At 42.6% G+C, this 19,190-nt stretch overlaps 2 protein-coding genes across 2 annotated transcripts; both read left to right on the forward strand.

Moving 5' to 3' along the window:
- Window positions 1–1,656: 1,656 nt before the first annotated feature.
- On the forward strand, window positions 1,657–10,503 carry RB195_011405 (uncharacterized protein; the record flags this gene model as incomplete). Its single annotated transcript, XM_064192808.1, has 13 exons — window positions 1,657–1,788; window positions 1,866–2,041; window positions 2,525–2,678; window positions 2,746–2,916; window positions 3,253–3,393; window positions 3,466–3,605; window positions 3,662–3,720; window positions 5,061–5,130; window positions 5,197–5,408; window positions 6,874–6,986; window positions 7,052–7,125; window positions 9,758–9,912; window positions 10,424–10,503. 13 exons carry the CDS (start codon window positions 1,657–1,659, stop codon window positions 10,501–10,503), a joined length of 1,677 nt encoding a protein of 558 aa, XP_064050391.1.
- Window positions 10,504–11,958: 1,455 nt separating this feature from the next.
- On the forward strand, window positions 11,959–19,190 carry RB195_011406 (uncharacterized protein; the record flags this gene model as incomplete). The annotated part of the gene is made up of 11 exons (XM_064192809.1): window positions 11,959–11,984; window positions 12,035–12,716; window positions 14,879–15,125; window positions 15,180–15,277; window positions 15,432–15,497; window positions 15,555–15,658; window positions 18,085–18,161; window positions 18,226–18,346; window positions 18,594–18,735; window positions 18,793–18,939; window positions 19,023–19,190. The coding sequence occupies 11 exons, from the start codon at window positions 11,959–11,961 to the stop codon at window positions 19,188–19,190; spliced, it is 1,878 nt and encodes a 625-aa protein (XP_064050392.1).

The following is a 19,190-nucleotide window of genomic DNA, read 5'->3' on the forward strand; positions in this document are numbered from 1 at the left end:
TTCCAACGTCTGGCAGGCTGACACACCATTTCTAAAACAAAATTTAATGCAAGTTCTTGACGTGGTCACACTTTAAACGCACTAAACATACGACAGTATCCTCTGCGTCAACCAGTGATTTCGTGATATTTTACCTGTGTAGAACAAAAAAAAAAGGATCAAAAATGACAACACCAGAAAATGGTATCGTAAAACAACTCGAGTGCAGGACAACGCTGAGATAATATGGTGGACTATGCAATCCTAGGTGGTGAGATCCCTTCAAGATGATGATAAAAGAGATTAGACGACTTCACCGTCGTTGCTGAGTTCTTTGGAACGTCCTGAAAACTACGGTATTTATTCCCTTGAACTGATAATGGATCTTCCTTGAACATTGTTATGCTCTGTTTGAGATTTCGGAACTATCGGCCATCGATGGGAGGATCGCTGATGCAGATAATCCGAGGAGGAATACTCAATTTTCTACCCCCTTCTTTCACTTCCATATTAGTTGAGATTTTATGAAACTTTTGCAGAACACCTTCCTGATTTTTGTCATCTTAACAATATACGAAACATTTTGTTATGTCAAAATGTCAGATGTGAAGCTCTTTTCTCAAGCGAATGACTGAAATGTTTTTATTTGCTCACTACAGTGGCCGTAATACGAAAGAGACCAAAAATGTGAGCGAAGTTCTGCTTGTTGGCTCTTCTATCATTATCGATTTTTAGAGAATGAACCATATCCTCTTATATTTTCACTTTTTCGAGTAATATCTCTACAAACTCGTCGTCCACTCTTCAAGAAAAAAGCACTTCCGTCAGTGCCAACACTTTTTTTCTCGAAATATTAAATTTTTTCGAAATTCTTTTGCATCTGCATTTAACTACAATGAGGATGGAATAAGTAGCAACTTTAATTCAATTTAACGTTAATTTATCCAACTCTCTAACGAACCTGAGTAAATCATTACTTGGCTACATACTGCTGCTTTCTGAAGTTTTGTCGCGGACTCATTTATAACTAATTCTTCAATCTTTCAACTTCCAGGCAACGATATCTCTTTTTGCTTTTTGGATGGTTCAAGTACTTTGCTTTTAAAATTTGAAATAATACGATATTACAAGAATTATTGGACTGAAATGATGTTTTCTTCTGCGTACACTTATTCTATATCTTCATTATTTCTTTGTCGCTACGGTCTTTTGCGGAATTCTTACGGAATTTTCGGATCTGTTTAAAGGTAGCGTACCACGAATCTGGGGTGAAAAGAATTTTCTTGTACGGGACAATAGATTATGAAGAGGGAGGTGATTCCGTTCATTTCTTCCTAATTGCCGTAGAAAACGGCCCGGAAGATACGGCTTCGGGCGTTCTGGCGCACTATTTTCCACAAGGAGTTCGATTGGAGCGCGCCAGCCTTGTGCCCGCGCCGTATCTTCCGGCCCTTTTTTACGCCTATTGAGAAGAAATGGACGGAATCAGGCCTCTCTCCATAATCTACCATCCCGTAGACAAATACTCCACCTGAAATCCGTACCACCTCAGATTCGTGGGGTGATGCCTTTAACTTTATAAGCTACTAGTTAATTTTGTTGGTGTTTTTGTTGTTGCTTAAAACCGCTCCTATCTCAGTTTCTTCCCGTTTGCACATTTTTTCATCTTATTTTCATATGAGGAAACGACAATGTATATGCGGAGGAATCAGTGGTGGACTGTTCTTGGTCGGTGCCGGTCTGGTGACAGCTGGTTTAGTTGTGGTTCTAAAAGTATTTCCAGATATTGTAAATAAAACAGTGAAATCGGTATGCAATGATTTAAGCAGTTTTCTTTACAATGGATTTTGTCCGACAAATTTTCCTTCAAATTTTCTACTGTTTAGCAAAAAGTTCTCGGACTTAACAGCGATGGAACATTGAACGATTTCACAAAATCCTGGGCCACTCCGTCATATATATCCACTATGCAATATTGGGCTTTTGATTACAAGAATACTATAGGGATTCTAAATCGAGCGATTTATCCGGACATGGACGAAAAAGGACCTTATTCGTATGAGTGAGTTTCATTCATTTCTCTTAGAATGCGTTTATAGTCAGCTCCCACTGTGTTCAACCGTCGACGCGTATGCAACAGTGCATGCTCCTTCGCTGTTTCGCGTATTTGTCCTCTTCCTCTTGTCCTGATCCAATCAAAGACGCTTTTCGGTTCCTCAGTTGAACACATTCGGTCTTGACAATTTGTTTACAAACGTGTAACTCCTTGTTTATTGTTCGTATATAGCTTGTTCGTTGATAATATGACATACACCAACAACAACCTCTACTCTAACGGAAAATATGTTTCTCTTCACTCATGCATCTCAGATTTAGCGCTGTAGTATTGATTATTTGGGTATTGATTTAAGACAACGCTACGTAGCCAATCATATGTGCATTAGACAAAATAGACAATATACGCAAGTGAATGATATCAGTACATGAGTTAAAGAAACATAGGATCTGGATTTTAATTCCAAAACTAAAAAAAAACGTTTTTCAGCGAAACTATTGTAAACGCGCACATAAAATTCACGAAGAACGGTGAACAGATGCAATTCACACAAGCAACCACATACAACTTCAATCCGGCCAAGTCATGTCCCACTTGTGATCCAAAGAAGGACACTGTAACTATTCCAGATATCAGCTTTTTCGTACGTCACATTCTCTTCTGAGTAAGATTCCCATTCCCGCCTGATACTGTGTAAATACAAATTTTAGATGGGAATGGAGCAAATTAAGGCCCTTGTCGAAACGCTACTAGGAAACGAAATAGTGGTTGGCGCTTGTGAATTGCTTCTAAAAGAGAAATGTGAAGAGATTGGGAAATTAATCGAACGAGAGATAGGAACGTTTATGACCATCTTCGAAACGGGACCGTTCGTTACAGTGGTGAGTTATAGTCACGTCACAACGACAAGAAGCACGGACATTTGCGTAAGCGGAACGCGCTCGAAGCGGTGCGGTGGAGACAGCGGTTGAAACCGAGGTGGGATTATGGAGAACTGCAGAGATGGGTGGCGGTAGCGAAGATCCTTACAAGATCCCAATCGCTACGCTCCTCCGCACCGCTTCGAGCGCAGCCGCTTACGCAACTGTCCGTGCTTCATGTCGTTTTGACCCAACTATACGTGTGTTGTTTATTCCGTTTGTAATTTATCTATGTTTTGCTTTTTTAGTCTCCATGGTTACTGTACTACTTTATCCCAACTTCATCTGCAATTTCAGACTGTAGACGAGTTACTTTTCACTGGTTACGTCTCACCTCTCATCACCAAGTTAGCGGATCGCGTTATAAATATCGTAAACACACTTATTGGAACGAAATTTCCTCTTGTGGATCCAGCACCGTTTACCGTAGCTCTTAACGTAAGTACCAGGATATTGATGTATGAAATGAATAGTCCAGTTTATACTCTTCGATAAAAATTAGTTGTCTAGACAGAAAATGGAACGACAGACACTTTGTACACGGTGGATTCAGGGAAATTGGACTATTCTCGAGCTGGTTATATTCTATACTTTAACAATATGACCAACGCTTCAATTCCTAGTCAAGGCAACAAACTCCCATCACAATGGTGAGTTGATCTGCTTTGTCTCTTGATATGTACGTGGTTGAATCGGGTTAATTAAGGTGGCCAGGAGCTGAAACACCATCCTGTAACGGGTATGCATTGACGCTAGAAGGAACGAGTAAGTGTAAAAAATGTAGTTTTCGGGCAAAAGTTAGTTAGGGGTGCATCCAACACTGCTCTAATCGAACTGCACTCGATCTGCACATTGGAGCGCAAAATCGCTCCTAGAGCGTAGCAACTATTCCTAGTTGTCAAACGACGTTCCCATTTGAGAAGGCGATAGTTCATCAAACGACAGCTCATTAGTGGAAGTAGAAGAAGAGGATAGTAGAGTCAGTCGGGGGCCTAAAACCTAACCATTAGTATTAGAGGATCTATGGCATGTAGACTAGGAAGAGAAAAAAGAAAGACAGAGGTGGAACTATGATCCTTTAACTACACCAAACTCTCCAAACTGGCTTACTATAAGTGAGTAGCTAGGTCCTATCATGTAATATTTTGTAAGCGATAAAAAAAAGCGCCTAAAAGGCATGAGAGATGGTTTTCAGCAATTAGCATTTGGCCGTTTAAGGCATCACTCCACGAATCTGGGATGGTACGGATTTCTGGTAGAGTATTCGTTAACGGGATTATAGATTATTGAGAGAAAGGTGATTCCGTTCATTTTTTCCTAATCGCCGTAGAAAACGGCCCGGAAGATACGGCTTCGAGCACTATTCTCTACAAAGAGTTCGATTGGAGCGCGGCAGCCTTGTGCGGGAATTAGGAAGAAATGGAAGGAATCACTCTCCTCTCCATAATCTACTATCCCGTATACGAATACTCCACCTGAAATTCGTTCCATCTCAGATTCGTGGGGTGATGCTTTTAAGAACGGTCTTTGTGCTCAACGAGCGATTTCCGCTGCTTTAAATGTAACTCGAGTGCAGTTCGATTGGAACAGTGTTGAGTGCCCCTCCCTAACTATCTTTTACCCGAAGTATTTCGCGTGTATAATCGGGCCAAAACGACCTGAACCTTGGTGAAGTTGTGCAAGTGCGAGGAGTCAGAGGCTTTGATCGCCGTGGGACCCTCGCTAGTCCATTGGTCTTTCTAGTAGGTGTCCCTCGCAACCACCTGTCCAAGCGCGCCGCGTCGAGCGCAGCCACGTGTCCAACTGCATCGAGCTTCAGGTCTTTTCACCCTTCTGTACCTAATCCTTACAGTACCAGTAGGAATCACATAAGGACACTTTCCATTAGGTGCTCAACACAACCGCTAGCGAATGCGTTCAACCTTCTAAGGCGAAACTTTCGTGTCTACCGCACAATCGATTGCCCCTTTTCTTTCCGTCAAGTTTCGCTGTGTTGATCAGCTGATGAGGGCGTTTTCGCCGCGTGGCGTCACGTCGGTTGAACGCATTCGACGCCGACTATACTACATTCAGTCTGGAGTCGACTTTCTTTGTTTCTCTTACAGATGGGGGCTTCTTCAAATCATTCTTAGAGAAGGATGAGAAACTGCCCATTTACATCTCTGACATTTGCAGGTGACCAAATGCTCGAGTTTTTCTGTCGTTTCTCTTTTTTTTGCACTCACTAATTCATGCTTTCAGAACAGCTGAACTGAAATTTGAAAAAGAGGTAACAGTAAACGACATTCATGGATATCGTTTTTTAATGCCCTCCGATGAGTTCGACTATTCGATAACGGATAATTGCGGATTTTGTAATCCGAACACATTGAGCCAATATGGTGCATACGATCTACCCGTGAACAGCACCTGTCTTCCGAGTGGACTTCTCGACATCAGCGGCTGCCAGAATAGTAAGTTATTTCCGTTGTAAAAAAAACTGAAAACAAAGAAAAAAAAAACAAAACTTTCCATTATTGTGATGTGATGTGAATGTTTGCATCTCCTACGTAGACGTCGGCGCGTACTCCAACCGTTTGGAGGTGTGTGCGTATCAGTATGGCTTCTCGCAGAAATCCACCAGTAAAACACGCATGCGCGCGTATCCAACTAATGTATATCGACCGGGGGCAGTGATTTGGCAGCATTTTTGCAAGAGTGACTTTCCCGCTACTCATACTTAATTGTCCAAAGGTTGCATTGCTCGCTTCTCGCGCCGACGACAATTCTCGTACGCGCGCGCGTTTTACCGGGACTGTGGAGCTCTGCCGACAATCTGCAGCGATGCTAACGGCTAGCTTATAGTTCTACCGCAGTTACTAGAGTGCACCGCCTACGCATCCGTCAGAAGCACAGTGGGACGGGGCGCAGGAGAATTTTTCGCCGGAATCTAGACGATGGCTTCTAGGTGCGTTCTTACCATGGTTCTCGTAGGTTGTCATACCGTGACCATCGTGCGCACAGCCCTGTTGGCACTTTATCAGGAACGGCCGGTACTGCGAGGAAAAAAAAAACCAGCTAAGTTGCGAAGAACATCTTTTTGCTAAACAATAAAGTTATCTACGTGGTCACAAGTGACCTCAACAAGGTGCAAAGTGGACAAATGTACGTATGGTTGTAAGGGGACCAAAATCTAGTGGAAGGACTCTGTGTTTTGTTTACCTGTAGGAGTTTCAGTAAGGAAAACAGTCAACAAGCGGAAGCGAATGAAATCAACAAAGCGGAATTAGGATGCTTTCAAGTACAAAGACTGAGTGAGAGTGTCCGAATCTTCCTAAAAATTCCCTTCAAAAGTGTTTCAATAACAGTTTTATGTGTCATCATTGTGGTAACTCCCATGAAATTCCAGAAAGGACTTGTATCTAGATAATCTTCATCTTGTTAACTTTGGCAAAGAAAATCCATTGTTTAACTCTTCGTGTGAGTGATTTCGTCAATTTGTGGTAGTTCATTAATTAACTAGAAGGCTTTTGCACACCGATTGGTAACACGTATCAGTCATACTGTAGCACGAGATTTTTCACCAACGAGGCTACTGCCAATTGTGCAATGTCTTTTTTGTTGCCTGATTTCCAAAAAGTTGGGTTCTGTTTCATTTCTAGGGTTTGGAGAACGCATTGACCGTAGTGTGTTCGGAAAAGTGTGCTGGCAGAAAGTTCAATCATGTGAACACCTTTTTGAGTCACTGCGGTAAAATTCAAAAACGAATAGTTTGAATTGAAACAAATGAAGTTAATTACTACAAGTCAAATCTACTGCACGTTGCAATGTTGGGTTGTTTTGCGATTTAAAAAAACCTAGAAACGATACTTGTCACTTTACTCTACAATTGCGCAGTAAGAGCTCGCAAGCTCCCAAAGCTACGATTGTTAACTTCAGGTCCTATAATCATCTCCAAACCACATTTTTATCAAGCATCAAACATTGTCAAGCAATTTGTTCCACGTTTCAAATCTTCGTACGACGACGAGACCACACTGGACATAGAACCGGTAATAGAAATCTTTTGAAACGTTTTAGAATAACTTTGAGTTATTTCTCTATTATTTTTTTTCAGCTGACAGGAACTGTGCTTTCTGCGAATAAACGTCTCCAAATCAACATGCTCGTCAATCAGTTTCCTACCATTGGGTAAGTGTGCATATCACTGTATATGGCTAGTAATCACAACAAAACGAAGGATAGAATAAAAAGTGTCTAGCACTGATCAATCCGCTTGGGATGCGCCAATGCGAGCGCTTCAATTCAGAATCACTTGAGGTTAACGAACGCGTGTCTAGCCTATACACAATGATTTACGGGATTTACCATAAGTGTCAAGTCAGTGCTTTTATCCTCCCAGAAAAAATCTGGATCAACTTATTGATCTCTGAGGGATGAAGTTCTTGGTTGCCGTAGGTGGCTTCCGAACCGTAGACCATGCCGCCCACCCAAGAAGTGAGAATATAGGAGAAAGGCACAAAGTCCAAAATAAGGCGTAATGTCATTAAAATATTCAAGAGGCGGTGGTCTACAAAAGGACGCGTGGGTGGCCATTCTATCTATCAGGTTTGTTTGAAACAAACATCTGTCCACTTTACTAATCGGCACCTAAGGTTGTAGGAAACTTCCCAGAATATTGGAAGTAGAGCCATAGTAGACGAAGATTATTCTTATAGGATAGGATCTTTGAATATGGTAATAGAAGGAGGTTATTTAACATATTATTCGAAGAAATGTCGCAATATTAAGCGCACGTGTGCGAAAGCTATCGCTTGTGTTTTCTGTTTTTCAAACAATCTTTTCATTTGTATTCTTGTTGAATTAGAAGATAGTTCTGGTACTGCAGGACTAATGCCGAGTTCACAAACGTACTATATTCTAAATTTAAACCTTTTCGTAAGGTGGACGCGTGAATGCGTACTGTCGCCAACTCGTTTAAAGGCAGCATCCCACGAATCTGAAATGATGCGGATTTCAGGTGGAGTATCCGTATACAGAGTCGTAGATTATGGGGATGGGGGGTGGTTCCGCTCATCTCTCCCTGCATCACTGGAAACAGCCGCCTCCAGAATGCTGTTTTGTACTACGCAAACTATTGCAAGGCTCCACCCTTTGCGCCGCCTCCGCCCTGCGATTTGTCGAAAATCAATGCGGACTGTCCCGATAGGCAGTGAGGACGCTACGCGTGCAAGGGTGGCGCGCTGCAATAGAAGGCATCGTTCAAAACAGCATTCAGGGATCGACTGCTTGCAGTGATTCAGGGAGAGATGAGCGGAACCACCCCGGTCTCCATAATCTTCGACCCCGTATACGGATACTTCACCTGAAATCCGTACCACCCCAGATTCGTGGTACGCTGCCTTTAACACATTTGTTTGCCATTCGTTTATTTTACAGCGATACGGATATCTTGATGAGATTTCAGATAGGGAGAGGAAGAATTAGTCCGCATTCATAACTGCAAAACTATTCGGATTTGTTACCATCCCTTATGCTAGGCTGGCTGCTTATTTGTTTACATTTTGAACATTTGGAAATTTTTGACATTTGAAAACTAAAATACATATTTTCTTGGGAGCTCAGGTAAAAAGTAAGTGGTTCTAAAAAATACCCAACCAGAAGCATATAAGAGCGCATGTCTCGGTTGTACCACCATTGGAACGCAAATGAATCGACGTCATCTCCGAGTGATCTTCCAGAAGTGGAAGTAATGCCATACGGCACGTCGGACGACCGCCAACATCAACGAGGCGTAGGGTAAGAAGTTCACTACCCACACTACCGTCAATAGCTGGTTCTCTCGCTTCGACGAGAGAAATTTCCCCTTCTAAAGCTTGCCACACAATCCGCTCGCGGGGAATGCTGTGCTGGGAGTTGCTGCAAAAACCAGACGGTCGACGCCAAACTTTAGCGCGGCAGCTTCGGGGGTTGGACGCCACAGTCCGAGCAAAGCGACCGAGGCGTGTAATTGCTCACCTCGTGTACGACAACGCGCGGCCGCATGTCGCTTCGGCCACTCACCGCCAACATCAGGCCATGGATTGGGAGATGGTCCCCCCGCCCGCCATATTATCCATCAGCTTACCACTTGGTCCGGGACCTTAAACATACGCTGAAACAAAAACTGTCCAATTCTTTTGGTGACCTGGGTTGTTCTTGGAGTCTCAGTGCCTCACCTTCTGGTCCGAATTGTAACCTTCCCAGAAAGATGAAACAATATAATAGAAACTGAAGATGATGATGAATGATGATGATGATGAATAAATCGCTGAATGCTCATCGATTTGTGATTAAGATACTATGAGATTGTATGCGTCTGTAGGGTCGAGTGTAGTGCCGTAAGACGTTCCGCTGTGACTGCAGGACCGATAGATGGTTCGAAGCTGCTCTGGAAAAAATATAGGGAAGGTGTTGTGTTCCACACATCATGCGTCAGAAGTTCCGAGAGCATGGATGGCACCCGGCGTATGGTCCGGACTTGATATCAAGCGACTATCAACTTTTCAAGCATTTACAAAGTTTTATTGATAGCACAAAACTGACTTGATGAGAGGCTTGTGGAAATGAGCTGGTCAAGTTTTTTGCCGATGAAGACGAGAATCTCTTCAATCGCAGAAGTGTGAAAATACCATCGAGTGGAAAAAGCTATCGAACAAACCGGGCATATTTGATCTAAGTCGGTTAGTCCTAACTTTGTTAGTTTCATCATCGAAATAAAGCGAATAGTACTCAGAACTCATCTAATATTGCACAACTTGTCAATTTTAATACTTCGATTTAGAGCGTACAGCGTCATTCGTCCAGGTGCCTATCCTTTAGTATGGTTGAATGAATCTTTCATTATGGATAATGGAACGAGAGATGATTTACAATCTTCAATTTTCAATCCAGAGAAGATAGTCAAAATCGCTTGCTGGTCTGCAGTTGGTGTGGGAGGTAAGAGCTATGGTCAGGTCAAAACGACATGAAGCGGTTGCATAAGCGGCTCGGCTAGAAGCGATGCGGTGGTGCTAGTGGTAAGGATCGACGTGAGACCTTTGCGAACTGCAACGATAACTGCTACTAAGAAGGGTCCCCGCTCGATCTCAACCGCTCCGCTCCACCAAACCCCTTCGAGTGCAGCCGCTTACGCAAGAGTACCGAGCTTTGTGTTGTTCTGACCTAGAGCTCGGTGCACAAGCTTGCTACTATACACTAGTGACTGTATGGATGAAAAGAGTTGCTTCGGCCTTCATTTAGTTAAATTTAAGAAGTTTTAGCACTTTTACATTAGATCAAATGCAAACGAACAGCTGACTTCACTTCAGCATTTCTGTTTTCATTACTATTCTCAGCGCTCTCAGCAATTTGAAGCAATGATGTGTCCTGTTTTCAGTTTTTCAAATTAAAAAAAAATATGGTATTTGCTGCGAAGCCAGCTGTGGAAATATTAACTGTGATCTTTTAGGTGCTCTCATTATTCTGTCTGCAGTACTATGTTTGGTCAATGTGTTTTATTTGGGCAGCAAAGAGGAGAAGGATGAATAGATATTTATTAATAAATAAGTTATGCATTAGTATTTGATCATACACTTTATTGTTACTCGCGACGATAACAAACGAATATAATCGGCTCGAAAAGAAATGAAACTCCGAACAGTCGTGTAGGCGGCTGCGATCGAAGCAGGGCGGCGAAGCGAGCGGTTGGAGGTGGTGAGACCGAAGCGAAAGCGAAAGGTGCAGCTCTAATTTTACAGAAAATGCCACTACTATCAATTTTCATTTAACAGTGAAGGCAAACGACGCCAACACCACAAAAAGTCCGAAGCCAGGCTTTGACCGGACTTTCAGACTAGTTGTTTAATAATAGTTGGGAACAACGAGAAAAGCCCGCACTTCGAATAGTGCTTTCAAACTAAGGGGCTACCAACGGAAAAAAATGTAAAATCGGTAAAATCAAGTTTGAATGCTCTCAAGACGTAGAATTGATGCATTCAAGAAGGGAACCATAAAATCCTTCATAAACGCTTAAATTTCCTTAACAAAGTTCTTCCCTGTGTAAAGAGTCAGTATTCACAACTTTGCCATTTACGAAGTTGTACCAGGTCTGAAATAGTCTTTTCCTGACTACACACCGAAAGATTCGATGTCAACACTTAAAATAAGTTCTGGGGAATGAAAAATCAAATCCTGTGGCGCATCCCAAAATGTCGCCCTCTCTTGTTCTCCTCAATATATGTATAGTAATATAGTATTTAAGCTTAATTTTACACCTATGTTCCTTTGAAACCGCCACAATTCGAAAACATTATTCAAAGTATGGTTTTTCTTCTGTTTACCGCAACTATTTGCACAAAATGATGTGCTGACATGAAATGAGGTGAATGCCATCATCTTAGTGATTAAAATAAAGTTCTACCTTAGATTACGTAAACTGTTAGCTACCGTTTGAGCAACCGTTTGTATGGGTGTTCGAAGGAAAGAGTTTGTCCAACACAATGAAGCAAACGTCCAAGGGAATAGAAAAGAGGTGGAGTACACAGAGGTGAAGCGGAACATCAGCAGTTTTCACGAGTATGAAACTGTTCACAGCGTCTCACCTACTTCTTGACAAATTCAAGTGAACTTATTGATCGGTGCTAGGGCACCGCAGCGCACACATTACGTGCCATGGGACTCGTCCCACCCATTTTATGGCTTTTTCGTACCGGCGCATCAATTCGTCGCCATTGGACCCTTGCCACCGCATTTACGGCTTTCTGGCGCTGACCCACAACTTCGATGCTGTGGAATCCGTCTCATGCTTTCTGGGATTTCGTGACACACACGGACGTGACAGAATAAGCCCGTTATTATATAGCATGATATGTTATGAATGGAGAGAGAGCAACGCTAGATCATCTGCTTATCCTTTGTTTTGTTATTCTGTGTGATAACAAGTTGAAAGCCTATAAATAGACGAAATTAGCGGTTGGAGCTCATTTTACTAACACATCCACTAATATGGATCAGGGTTTCTTCGGCAACAGGTTGTTTTGCTTATACGTCTTGGACACGTTGGATACAAAACACTTTTTAGGCGCAGATCACGTTCACCCACTCGCAACCGTGTAGCCTACCCGAGATTCCCTCAGTGGACCTCGCTAACACGCGCGCAAGCACAGAAGGACGATTTGCCAGTGTTCGGCCCCTGGCTACCGACATCTCAACCCGCCGCTAACTCGGAGGAGGAAACTGTGGTTTTCGTACCACAACCGCGACCAAAACCACGAAGCAGATCGAGATCACTTGATCGTGCCAAATTTAGGAAGCCTCATCTGGAAGGTGTGGAGAGTGTCGGTGTTGGTATTGAGAAGAAAATCACTGCGAGTGTCCCACATTTCACTGACACCACTTCGGGATCATCATCTGGACCTGAACCGATGAGCAGCCCAACACTGTCCCGAGTATCATCGACGCTGTCATCAGACTCACTTGTGGCCCTGTTTCCGTTTGATTCAGATATTTTTCGTCCAACAACTATGAAAAAGGAGAACTCTAAAAAAGAATCGAAGAAAAAAGAAGAAACCGCAATAGCTTTGAGAAATCCAAACATCGTCGCCTTGTGTCCTCCACCAAGAATAATCCCAAGTGTATCTCCCAGAAAACCACCCGGTTTGCCAAAAATCCACGGCTCGTTTGGAGCGAAGGTTCAAATAAAACCAAAGTCACCTGTGGTTCAAGATCTAATAAACAAGCTGAAAAAGATGTCTTGCGCAGAGGTGAGTTATGTACAAACAAAGAAAATGCTGAACAAGGTGTTACTTCAGAAAGAAAAAAAAGCAGTATCAGCGCAAAGTATCGACTAAGTCAAAATTCAACTGATGTTTTACTGCCATCGTTTCCTTTTTATAAGACCAATAACTAGTAACATTTTCTGTTGGTTACTGCAATGTACAGTAATCAGTACTATATCGTCACGTGGCATCTGCATCTTTGCGTGGCTTAACGTGTGTTGAGTTTGTACGCGGTACAGTAATATCATTGAAATCTGACAGCCTGTTTGTGATCGGATTGTATAGCGCCGCAAAGGATCTGTGGTCTTGGCAAAATTGCAGTCTAAACGTCACTTCCAAATGTGGCCGTCAGATGTTTTTATGTTAGAGAAAATGATATCTCAAGCAGGATGGATGGAGAGTAATTCTTGTCGGAGACACTCGAAGGTGGTTGGTCGGTTGGTTCATCATATACCACTGCTATGTATAGTCGGGTCAAAACGACATGAACACGGTTCATTTGCGTACGCGCTCGAAACGGCCCGGTGGAGACAACAGTTGGAACCGAGGTGGGATCATGGCTAACTGCAACGGTGCCAGCAAAGGTTTCAGTGCGCTCCGCTCCGCTACGCACCACATCACCGCCTCGAGAGAAGCCGCGTGTGCAATTGCACCGTGCTTCATGACGTTTTGATCCTACTATAAATTCATCTACGAAGAAATGCATGGAAAGTTGTCTATAGGTCCCAATTGGTAGAGTTTGGATGAAGAGGGTTACATATGATAAAATGAGTCTAGTACTGGGTTAACGATGAAACAGCAGACAGCGGGGCTACAGTCTTAGACAATAAAAAATGACAACGAAAGCCACCGAGGGTTGGAACTGAATGGCGAAAACTGCATGGTGCAACTAAATAGGTAACAGTAGTGCCATCGTATCAGAATGTTTCGAATTGCGGTGCGATTTCGTAACTGACTGCGCTCTACGAGACCCTCATCAGCTATAATCCGACTGCAGAACTGAGCGAAAATCCCATCGGAAAAGTTCGGGAGAACCGCTCAAGCAGTCCCAGTACATGTCAGTGAACCTGACGCGGTTAAACCACTGAAAGCGCAGAAGTTTCAGAAAGGCATCACCCCACGAATCTGAGGTGGTACGGATTTCAGCTGGAGTATTCGTACATGGGATCGGAGATTATGTAGAGAAGGGTGATTCTGTCTATTTCTTCTTAATTGCCTTAAAAAACGGCCCTGAAGTTGCGGCTTCGAGCGCTATTTTCTACAGCGAGTTCGATTGAAGCGCGCCAGCCTTGTGCACGCGCCGCATCTTCCGGACCGTTTTTTACGGCAGTTAGAGAAGAAATGGACGGAATCGTCCCCTCTCCATAATCTACTATGCCGTATACGAATACTCCTGAAATCGGTACCACCTCAAATTCGTGGGGTGATGCCTTTAACTGAGTAGAACATCACGGAATATACAGGTGGATCAAAGCTGCATGAAGCACGGACAGTTGCGTAAGCGGCTGCGCTCGAAGCGGGGCGTAGCTGTCGGGATCGTGTAGGGATCCTCGCTACCTCCACCCACCTTTGCAGTTCTCTATGGTCGCACTTAGATTCCAACCTGTACCTCCACCGCGCTCGCTTCGAACGCAGGCGCTTACGCAATCATGTCGTACTTCTTGCAGTTTTGAACCGACTATACCGTACTGTCCAGCAATGTCACGAATTTTTCTGTTGATCCGTAGGTGTTGTGTAGGTGGCGAGGTAGAGGATGAGAGGGTGTGAAGAAAAAGTTCTCATATCTTTAGAATCGAGAGGTAAGAGGAGCGTTCGAATTGATATACACTCCTGGTAGAAAATATGCAGAATTAGGCATTCTCAGAACTAGCAGAACAGAACAACGATAACCTCCAGCCTTCTGTTAAGCGTTACATACGAAAATGTAGAAATCACCGAAATGTGGTAATGCCCAAGTTCACTCTAGTAATACTGAGCTGTTTTGAGGTGACTGATAAGTACCTTGTACTGGAATCGTGCACCGGATAGTTTTTTTGGAACGCGTTTAACCATTGAGTCCTCGTTTTGAAAGCAGAATAACATGCCAGAAAACAATTCTGTTTATTGTGTACAATATCGAAGCAAATTCTCAAAACACGGTATTACAGACCGCTGAAGAGAAGTCCTCGACACAAAGGAAGGAGCAGAATGCCGACGAAACCCTCCCCACTGTTCCACAACACATTCCAACATCACCCACAAAGGATACAGCGCCGATACCTCATCCACCTAAAATGAAACAAAAAATGCGTGCACGTGCCTTAAGACGTAAAACAGCACCGTTTAGACGTGTTTTCTCTGTTAACAATAATTCCCTTCAAAATGTCGGTAACGCTATGGAATGCAGTCCATTCGGTAATTTAGTCAATAAACATAAAACAGAGGAAAAGTATGGGTAATTTTTTTCAGTAGTCGCTGCTCGAAATCTAAAATTCTGCTGTCAACTTGCGCATGGCTCTCCAACGGCAATTATATCGAATTTTGCCTCTGTCGACGAACTGTTTCAAGTGAGTAGCCGTGGAAAAACTCCCCTAAAATATATATTTGAACAATCCTTGCATTCTGCTTCAAACTGAAGCGAAAGAAAGCGTGGATATCTGTTTGATCCACAAAATGATCGTCATTTCGAGCATCATATCACTCACGAGATTCAATTTTCAGTCTATCGCCGACTGTTTCAACATTTCCCCGGATGACATCATCTTTTGCACCATTAACACCTTCAAGGTTGAACTTGTAATGAAGTTTACGATTTTCGTCCTTTCAAAAAATAAAATATTGCAGCCTGATATGGATAAGCTCTTCGCTGGTAGCTTAGAGTACTCAGATATGCTGTTTGCACACGTAAAAGGTCAAGCTGTGGAAGTTGAGCTTACCAAAACTGAAGGGTAAGTCGAGTTTACCAGATAGAACTACCGAAATCCAGCAATTTCTCCTACATTTCTTGAGTCACAGAAAAAGGCAAACGCAAGGTACATCGGAGACTTAAAGGCATCACCCCAAAAATCTGAGATGGTACGGATTTCAGGTGGAGTACTCGTATACGGGATAGTAGATTATGGAGAGGGGGTGATTCCATTTCAATTCCATCCATTTCTTCCTAATTGCCGTAAAAAACGGCCCGGAAGATACGGCTTCGGGCGTTCCGGCGCGATATTTTCTACAAGAAGTCCGATTGGAGCGCATCAGCCTTGTGTACGCGCCGCATCTTCCGGGCCGTTTTTTACCGCAATTAGGAAGAAATGGACGGAATTACCCCTTCTCCATGATTTATTATCCCGTAAACGAATACTCCACCTGAAATCCGTACCACCTCAGATTTGTGGAGTGATGCCTTTAAAGACCTTTAAGTAAATGCCTTTAAATAAAGTGTCTGGCGTTGAGCAATCCACTTTGGATGTGCCAAGGCGTTCACTTAAATTCGGAATCGTTCAAGGTTTACGAACGCATAACTAGCCTGTACATTGAATTGCGGGGGGCCAGCCGATGATCAAGACAGTTTTTATTCTCCCAGACAAATCTGATACTAATTATTGACCCCGGGGGAATGAAGAGCTTAGTTTGCATTAGGGCGGAATCGAAACGCTGATCGATCATGCTGCAACCACAGCGGAACCTCTTACCCATTGCGCTACCTCTTACCCATAAAGAAAATAGAAAGCTTAGAAAAAGAAAAGTTCAGAAAATAAGAAGACATCCGTCGATGGCCAAGTGTTGAGCACATCCGCAATTCCAAGGAACATTTGGTCACATGCGACCCTATCTGTGCCCTTAAAAGCATCACCACACGAATCTGGCGTGGTATGGATTTTCATTGAAGTATACCTATATTGGGTCGTAGATTATGAGTACAGGGGTGGTCTCGCTCATCTCTTCCTGCATCACTGTAAACAGACGGATTCGGAATGCGCTTCCTTACGACGTCCTCTATTGCAACGCGCCACTCTTGCGCCCCGCCCCGCCTGCGACTTATCGAATGAAATGAATTGCCTATTGGGGGATCTGAATGGATTTTCGTCGAATCGCTGGCGGGGGCGGGGCGCAAAGGTGGCGCATTGCAAGAGAGGAAGGAATCGCATTCCGAAGCCGTCTGTTTAGAGTAATGCAGGGAGAGATGAATGGAACCACTCCTGTATTTATAATCTCCGTCCTGATATAGGTATGCACCAACGAAAATCCATACCACGCCAGATTCGGTGGGTGGTGTCTTTAAGGAAAAAAAGACTAATTTAAAAAATTCAATAAGTAACAGCCGGGTTCTTTGCTGCCCTTGCCTTCTGGCAAACTACCGTCGCACCTACTCTCTTTTATCTTTTTGCTTCTTTTTCCTTTCTTTCGTCCTCTTTTTTCCCTTTACTCTTTCTTTGTAGCTGTCTCTTTTTTCTCTCTCTTTGTTTCCTTCTCTTTCTTTCCTTCTCCCTTTTTCTTTCTTTATTTTTTCTTTTTTCTTTCTTTCTCCTTCTCTCTCCTTCTCCTGCTTTACAGAACCAATCTTCTTCTATTCGTCTAAACCAAATTCTCATTATATAATTTTTCTAAAAGTTACCATTCTTTTAAACTTCTTTCATCTTGATTTCGGTGGCCACATCTAAGCCTTTTGTTCATCTGAGTTTCTCCCTACTATTCTCCATAAATTAAGAAATAAGTTAATTTGATTTCTGTAGAACTATGGCTTTTTGAACAATGGCTTATCTAAAAAGAAATTATTTCTTCTTTGCATCCGTGATCTGAATTTCTGATACAAAAAGTAGTTTTTGTACCCATCTCATGAATAATCACCACTGTCTAAGTTTCTGTTAGTGTACCTAATTAATTACCTAAACGAAATTTTGAGATTGAACCCTTATTAGAAGAGAAGACCGCTTTAGAAGCCTAAGAAGAGGTTGATCGGAACAATTTCACGTTTATTCCGCCTACTTTCACACTAATCCAGGGTCAGTGTTTCGATAGTACTCCGAGGTAGCAAAAAAAGGGAGCCAAACATATCAAAGCCAAGCACATTGAAAAAAAGGCGAAAAAGCCATCCGTCAGGCTAATTAGGGTTCCACCCATAAAACATTGTAGGGACACTAATAGAAAACATGGACCGAAGTGTGCTGAGTTTGAAAGAGACGAGAAAATTTGAATTAATCACCACTACATATATTCTCTGCTCATTCCTTATACGGTGCCAATATTTTCTGAGAACAGTATCCATCCTTAAATACTTGTAAAGATCGCCAATGTAATACGAATTTTACTAGAACCGCTCTCCCATTTGATCTAAGTATTTTGGAATTTCAAATATAATTCTAAAAAAACGACATATTTCCAGTCTGTTCGGACTTACAGTTAGTGACAACGGACGATGTCGTTCATTCATTAAACGTATCAAGGATAACAGTATTGCCTGTGAGTATTAACAACCGATCTTGTATTTTCGACATGTCTTACGAGAATCATACGTTGTACTTAGCTCGTGCTCGACCAGCACTCGATATTGGACAGTTAATTGAGAAGATTGACGGTGTTGTTGTGACGGGAATGCGACACTATGAGGTCGTACGTATCCTTCGAAATATGCCAATAGGCAAGACGTAAGTAGTGATCGAAATTTATCGAATACTAGGATAGTAGGGTAGGAATAAGCAATAAGAGAAATAAAGGGGAAAAAAGAATAAAGAAATAAAAATAAAAATAGTAGAGATTATGGAATAGTGGAAGGGTATTAAGTGGATCCGACCCAGATTCACCTTAAAGGATTGCACAATCTATTTCTTCTATTTATTTTGCCTGTTGCCTTTTTACAATATTATCTATTATCTATTTTATTATCTACTTTAGCTTTACAATGCGTGTAATTTCACCGAAACAGTCCGGATTCCAACTGATTGCACCCCGTAATTCGTTGGCAAGTCGGAAATTACTGAACAACGGTCAACAGACGCTTCGATTTAAAGCAAACGGAGGAGTTGTCATAGAAGAGGTTACGAGTTCTAGTCGTGAACATAAAATTCACGCAAATTTTAAAACGAATCTTCAGGGGGCTCTCGACAGAGCGATGATCGGTCGCCTAAACGAGGTATTGGACTCGTATCTAGGCGTACAAGATGATCAGATGGCTCAAGGACTCTGGGACTTGGCGCTGAAATGTGAGACACTTCCTCAAATGAATAAAGCTGTACGCGAGGTGGGTGGTGGTGTTCTCAGGGGTTTCCAAATTTCGTCCCTTTGCAAAAAAAAAAAAGCTAAGAAATGTCTTGTTCTTTTCAGTCGGAATTGTCAGTTTTTGGCTTCCCGGATGAGCTTGTGTTCGACATGTGGGGCATCGTTAGTGATTGGCGTAGAGATCTTGAGAATAAAAATAAGGAGAAAAACAAAAAAGAGAAAAATCTGCTCGACGACGATGAAGAACAGCCACTGCTACCTCTTTTCTCATAG

Source organism: Necator americanus, chromosome III (genome assembly GCF_031761385.1).
Source record: "Necator americanus strain Aroian chromosome III, whole genome shotgun sequence".
In the NCBI taxonomy this organism is placed as follows: domain Eukaryota; kingdom Metazoa; phylum Nematoda; class Chromadorea; order Rhabditida; family Ancylostomatidae; genus Necator; species Necator americanus.